This window comes from Hypanus sabinus, unplaced genomic scaffold (genome assembly GCF_030144855.1).
Source record: "Hypanus sabinus isolate sHypSab1 unplaced genomic scaffold, sHypSab1.hap1 scaffold_761, whole genome shotgun sequence".
Classification (NCBI taxonomy): Eukaryota; Metazoa; Chordata; class Chondrichthyes; order Myliobatiformes; family Dasyatidae; genus Hypanus; species Hypanus sabinus.
The window spans coordinates 89,962-96,281 of record NW_026781612.1 but is presented as its reverse complement, the minus strand read 5'-3'; the positions used below and the strand labels follow the sequence as shown (position 1 = coordinate 96,281).

The 6,320-nt window shown below is 50.1% G+C and overlaps 1 protein-coding gene across 1 annotated transcript; it reads right to left on the bottom strand.

The window, feature by feature from the left end:
- Positions 1-3,151: 3,151 nt before the first annotated feature.
- LOC132390084 (glyoxal reductase-like) lies at positions 3,152-5,594 on the bottom strand. Its single transcript, XM_059962674.1, has one exon. It carries the CDS (start codon positions 4,967-4,969, stop codon positions 4,115-4,117), a length of 855 nt encoding a protein of 284 aa, XP_059818657.1. The 5' UTR covers positions 4,970-5,594; the 3' UTR covers positions 3,152-4,114.
- Between the last annotated feature and the right edge of the window lie 726 nt (positions 5,595-6,320).

Sequence of the window (6,320 nt, the reverse complement as noted above, 5' to 3'; positions counted from 1 at the left end):
GGGGATGGCATTAATCAGGAAATTAGAAATGCATGCAATAAAGGAACAGTAGTTATAATGGGTGACTTCAATCTACATATAGATTGGGTGAACCAAATTGGTAAGGGTGCTGAGAAAGAGGATTTCTTGGAATGTATGCGGGATGGTTTTCTGAACCAACATGTGGAGGAACCAACCAGAGAGCAGGCCATTCTAGATTGGGTATTGAGCAATGAGGAGGGGTTAGTTAGCAATCTTGTCGTGCGAGGCCCCTTGGGTAAGAGTGACCATATGGTGGAATTCTTCATTAAGATGGAGAGTGACATAGTTAATTCAGAACCAAAGGTTCTGAACTTAAAGAAGGGTAACTTCGAAGGTATGAGACGTGAATTAGCTAAGATAGACTGGCAAATGATACTTAAAGGGTTGACGGTGGATATGCAATGGCAAGCATTTAAAGATCGCATGGATGAACTACAACAATTGTTCATCCCAGTTTGGCAAAAGAATAAACCAGGGAAGGTAGTGCACCCGTGGCTGACAAGGGAAATTAGGGATAGTATCAAGTCCAAAGACGAAACATATAAATTAGCAAAAAGAAGCGGCACACCTGAGGACTGGGAGAAATTCAGAGACCAGCAGAGGAGGACAAAGGGCTTAATTAGGAAAGGGAAAAGAGATTATAAGAGAAAGCTGGCAGGGAACATAAAAACTGACTGTAAAAGCTTTTATAGATACGTGAAAAGAAAAAGATTGGTCAAGACAAATGTAGGTCCTTTACAGTCAGAAACAGGTGAATTGATCATAGGGAACAAAGACGTGGCAGACCAATTGAATAACTACTTTGGTTCTGTCTTCACTAAGGAGGACATAAATAATCTTCTGGAAATAGTAAGGGACCGAGGGTCTAGTGAGATGGAGGAACTGAGGGAAATACATATTAGTAGGGAAGTGGTGTTAGGTAAATTGAAGGGATTAAAGGCAGATAAATCCCCAGGGCCAGATGGTCTGCATCCCAAAGTGCTTACGGAAGTAGCCCAAGAAATAGTGGATGCATTAGTGATAATTTTTCAAAACTCCTTAGATTCTGGATTAGTTCCTGAGGATTGGAGGGTGGCTAATGTAACCCCACTTTTTAAAAAAGGAGGGAGAGAGAAACCGGGGAATTATACACCGGTTAGTCTGACATCAGTGGTGGGGAAAATGCTGGAGTCGGTTATCAAAGATGTGATAACAGCACATTTGGAAAGAGGTGAAAACATCGAACAAAGTCAGCATGGATTTGTGAAAGGAAAATCATGTCTGACGAATCTTATCGAATTTTTTGAAGATGTAACTAGTAGAGTGGATAGGGGAGAGCCAGTGGATGTGGTATATTTAGATTTTCAAAAGGCTTTTGACAAGGTCCCACACAGGAGATTAGTGTGCAAACTTAAAGCACATGGTATTGGGGGTATGGTATTGATGTGGATAGAGAATTGGTTGGCAGACAGGAAGCAAAGAGTGGGAGTAAACGGGACCTTTTCAGAATGGCAGGCAGTGACTAGTGGGGTACCGCAAGGCTCAGTGCTGGGACCCCAGTTGTTTACAATATATATTAATGATTTAGACGAGGGAATTAAATGCAGCATCTCCAGGTTTGTGGATGACACGAAGCTGGGCGCAGTGTCAGCTGTGACGAGGATGCCAAGAGGATGCAGGGTGACTTGGATAGGTTAGGTGAGTGGGCAAATTCATGGCAGATGCAATTTAATGTGGATAAATGTGAGGTTATCCACTTTGGTTGCAAGAACAGGGAAACAGGTTATTATCTGAACGGTGGCCGATTAGGAAAAGGGGAGATGCAACGAGACCTGGGTGTCATTGTACACCGGTCATTGAAGGTGGGCATGCAGGTACAGCAGGCGGTGAAAAAGGCAAATGGTATGTTGGCATTCATAGCAAAAGGATTTGAGTACAGGAGCAGGGAGGTTCTACTGCAGTTGTACAAGGCCTTGGTGAGACTGCACCTAGAGTATTGTGTGCAGTTTGGTCCCCTAACCTGAGGAAAGACATTCTTGCCACACAGGGAGTACAGAGAAGGTTCACCAGATTGAATCCTGGGATGGCAGGACTTTCATATGAAGAAAGACTGGATTGACTAGGCTTATACTCACTGGAATTTAGAAGATTGAGGGGGGATCTTATTGAAATGTATAAAATTCTAAAGGGATTGGACAGGCTAGATGCAGGAAGATTGTTTCCGATGTTGGGGAAGTCCAGAACGAGGGGTCACAGTTTAAGGATAAAGGGGAAGCCTTTTAGGACCAAGATGAGGAAAAACTTCTTCACACAGAGAGTGGTGAATCCGTGGAATTCTCTGCCACAGGAAACAGTTGACGCCGGTTCATTGGCTATATTTAAGAGGAAGTTAGATATGGCCCTTGTGGCTGAAGGGATCGGGGGGATATGGAGAGAAAGCAGGTACAGGGTTCTGAGTTGGATGATCAGCCATGATCATATTGAACGGCGGTGCAGGCTCGAAGGGCTGAATGGCCTACTCCTGCACCTATTCTCTATGTTTCTATATTTGTCACTGTTGAGTAGAGAACAAATTTGCAAATCAGGTGGGAGCAAATGCAGACGCCTTTTCATGCCTTATTAGGGAGAAAGAGAATCCGCGGTATGTCGACTGCTGGGTGAAACGCGGTCTTTGGGGCAACTGCAGGCCTGTGTCTTTGCTCTCGCCTGAGTGCTCGGGGGCGGTGACAATGCTCGCTTTTTTCTGCCGGTGGGACGGGGGAGCTGGGGAGGAGTTTCGGGTTCTCGTGTTTAACTGTCGTCCATTCTTTGGGGCACTTCTCTGTTTTCGTGGATGTTTGCAAAGAAAAAACATTTCAGGATGTACGCAAATTGTATACATTTCTCTGACATTAAATGTACTTTTGAGCAAAGGATGTTGGGAATGGTGAGGGTGGGGCACCGTGGGAGGGGTGTGGGACAGGGGGCAGAGAAGGAGTGTCGGGGGTGGGTACAGACACACCCAGCCCTGAGACACCAGGCAAGGTCATTTGATCCCAAACAATCGGTTTATTGATCATTACAGAATGTCTCTCTGGTTCTTCCCGCTCCCTCCCCTCTCCCTTCCCCTTTTCCCAACCATGATTCCCCTCTCCCTGCCCCCTTCCCACTCTCAGTCCACAATAGAGACCCAGATCAGAATCAGGTTTATCATCACTCACACATGTCATGATTTTGATTTTTTTGTGGTGGTAGCAGTGTTCTGTCTAAGGTGTGTACGTATGCGCGTGCACACACACCTTTTGCAATATAAGGTGTTGCTCCTCCAACCCGAGGGTGGCCTCATCCTGGCAGAAGAGGAAGCCATGGACCGGCATGTTGGAACAGGAATGGGAATGGGAATTAAAACGTTTGGCCACTTCTGGCGGATGGAGCAGAGGTGCTGACGGAGCGGTCCCCCAGTTTATGACGGGTCCCACCAATGTAGGGGAGGCCACAGCCCATACAACAGACAACCTCTTCCCTCTTCTCACCTCCCCCTGGTGTCCCTCCTCCCACGGTTCGGCCTCACCGAGCAGATTCCTTCCTCTCCAGCCCTTTACCTTTCCCACCCACCTGGCTGCACCTCTCACTTTCCAGATGTAGGAGCCACGTATCAGTTTTCTGTCTGCCTGTCTCTGCTGCATTTTGTGTTGTGTTTGCGTCACAAAAGAAGTGCAGAGCACGGTCACGTGTTCAGTTTTGTGCTGTTACTTTAGTTAGAGAGGGGTGAGCAGCAAAGGGAGATTTTTTATTGACCACTAATTCTGCTGTTGTTATGCTAGTATCAACAATTTTTAATCGCTAATTTTGATCATTTGGTTTTCTAATAAAGGATCGAACATACACTTTTTGATTTGGACTGATATTTGGACACACGTCACACAGTGTTAATTCATCACTCAGTCTCTCCGCTGTTTTGCCTCCTTCATTAGGTACTTGTGACACCAGCTGCCCTCCTCCCCCACCACCCTCTTACTCCCCCCTTCGTCTCCAGTCCTGAAGGAGGGACTCGGCCCCACCTCGGCCGTTTCCTCGTTTCCACCATGACGTGTGTCCAGGGCAGACGGACTGGGGGCCCGGCGAACGCAGCCCTTCACACCACCAGCCGGGGATCCCAGCAGTACCGCGTGTCCGAGTGCATCCGCCTCAGGACCCCCACGTCCTCCTCGCTGAGCGCGAAGTCGAAAAGCTGGATATTCTGAGCGATCCGCTCGGGGTCCGACGACTTGGGGATGACGCCGACCTCCTGCTGCAGTGCCCAGCGTAAGAGCACCTGGGCCGGGGTCTTGCCGTAGCCGGCCGCCACGGCCACCACCTCGGGTTCGGTGAGCAGACTGCCGGTCCCCAGGGAGGAGTAGGCCTGCAAGTGGATGCCGTGGGCCGTGCAGAAGGCCAGCAGCTCGTCCTGCACCAGCCGGGGGTGAAACTCCGCCTGGAGCACGGCCGGCCTGACGCGGCAGCCGGCCAGCAGCTCCCGCAGGTGGCCCACGGTGTAGTTGGAGACTCCGATGGCCCGGAAGGCACCGGCGTCGTACAGCCTCTCCATCGCCTGCCAGCTTTCTCCGCGCCAGGCAGGATGGCGGGCGTCCTCGCTCTTGCAGCCCTGCTTGGCGGGCCAGTGGATCAGGTAGAGGTCGAGGTACTGGCAGTCCAACGCCTCCAGGCTCCGCTGGCAGCCCGCCTCCGCCTCCTGCCCGTGGTCCCGAGGCGAGAGCTTGCTGGTGATGAACAGGTCCTGCCGGGACAGCCCGTGCCGGGGAAGCAGCTCCCTCAGGGCTCGGCCGATGTCCGCCTCGTTCTGGTAGACGCTCGCCGTGTCGAAGGAGCGGTAGCCGTGTGACAGAGCCGCGTCCAGTGCCCGGTACACGGCCTCGTACCCTCTCAGCTTGAAGGTGCCCAGCCCCACCAGCGGCATCTCAACGCCATTGTTCAGTCGAACGGTCTTCATTGCCCTCACCTGAGCGGAACAAGAAAAACTTCCAGCAGGCAGACTTTTGTTTCTATACCCAACGATACATCGCACAACGGGCCCTGTGAGCAGCAACACCGGAGGCCTTCGATTCAACCCTCACCTCACCACGGGAGAATTCACTATCACCTGTATAAACAGGGTAACCACAGAACCCACTTTCTCCATCTTACTTATAACCACAGATTAAACAGACCATTTTCCCTGAAGTAAAAGAGGCTAGGACATTACGTTACAGGTTCATAAAATTAACAGCGGTGGAAAACTGTAAGACACAAGTGGACAATGAGGCCAGTCAGCCCGTCAAATCCGCTCGGGAACTCCACCATGGCTGACTCCCCAACGATACGAAACATCCTCTCCACATCCACTCTATCTGTGTCCTCTGGTCATAGACTCCCCCACGATAGGAAACATCCTCTCCAGATCCACACTATCTGTGTCCTCTAGTCCTAGACTCCCCCACGATAGGAAAAATCCTCTCCACATCCACTTCATCTGTGTCCTCTGGTCCTAGACTCCCCCACTATAGGAAACACCCTCTCCACATCCACTCTATCTGTGTCCTCTGGTCCTAGACTCCCCCACTATAGGAAGCATCCTCCACATCATCCACTCTCTATCTGTGTCCTCTGGTCCTAGAATCCCCCACTATAGGAAACATCCTCTCCACATACACTCTATCTGTGTCCTCTGGTCCTAGACACCCCCACTATAGGAAACATCCTCTCCACATCCACTCTATCTGAGTCCTCTGGTCATAGACTCCCCCACGATAGGAAACATCCTCTCCACATCCACTCTATCTGTGTCCTCTGGTCCTAGACTCCCCCACTATAGGAAACATCCTCTCCACATCCACTCTATCTGAGTCCTCTGGTCATAGACTCCCCCACGATAGGAAACATCCTCTCCACATCCACTCTATCTGTGTCCTCTGGTCCTAGACTCCCCCACGATAGGAAACATCCTCTCCACATCCACTCTATCTGTGTCCTCTGGTCCTAGATTCCCCCACTATAGGAATCATCCTCTCCACATCCAGTCTATCTGTGTCCTCTGGTCATAGACTCCCCCACTACAGGAAACATCCTCTCCACATCCACTCTATCTGTATCCACTGGTCCTAGAATCCCCACTATAGGAAACATCCTCTCCACATCCACTCTATCTGTGTCCTCTGGTCCTAGACTCCCCCACTATAGGAAAAATCTTCTCCACATCCACTCTAGCTGTGTCCTCTGGTCCTAGACTCCCACACTATAGGAAACATCCTCTCCACAAGCACTCTATCTGTGTCCTCTGGTCCGAGACTCCCCCACTATAGGAA

Excerpts from the sequence above, each read along its gene's own strand:
- LOC132390084 (XM_059962674.1), bottom strand. The coding sequence starts at position 4,969 with ATGAAGACCGTTCGACTGAACAATGGCGTTGAGATGCCGCTGGTGGGG.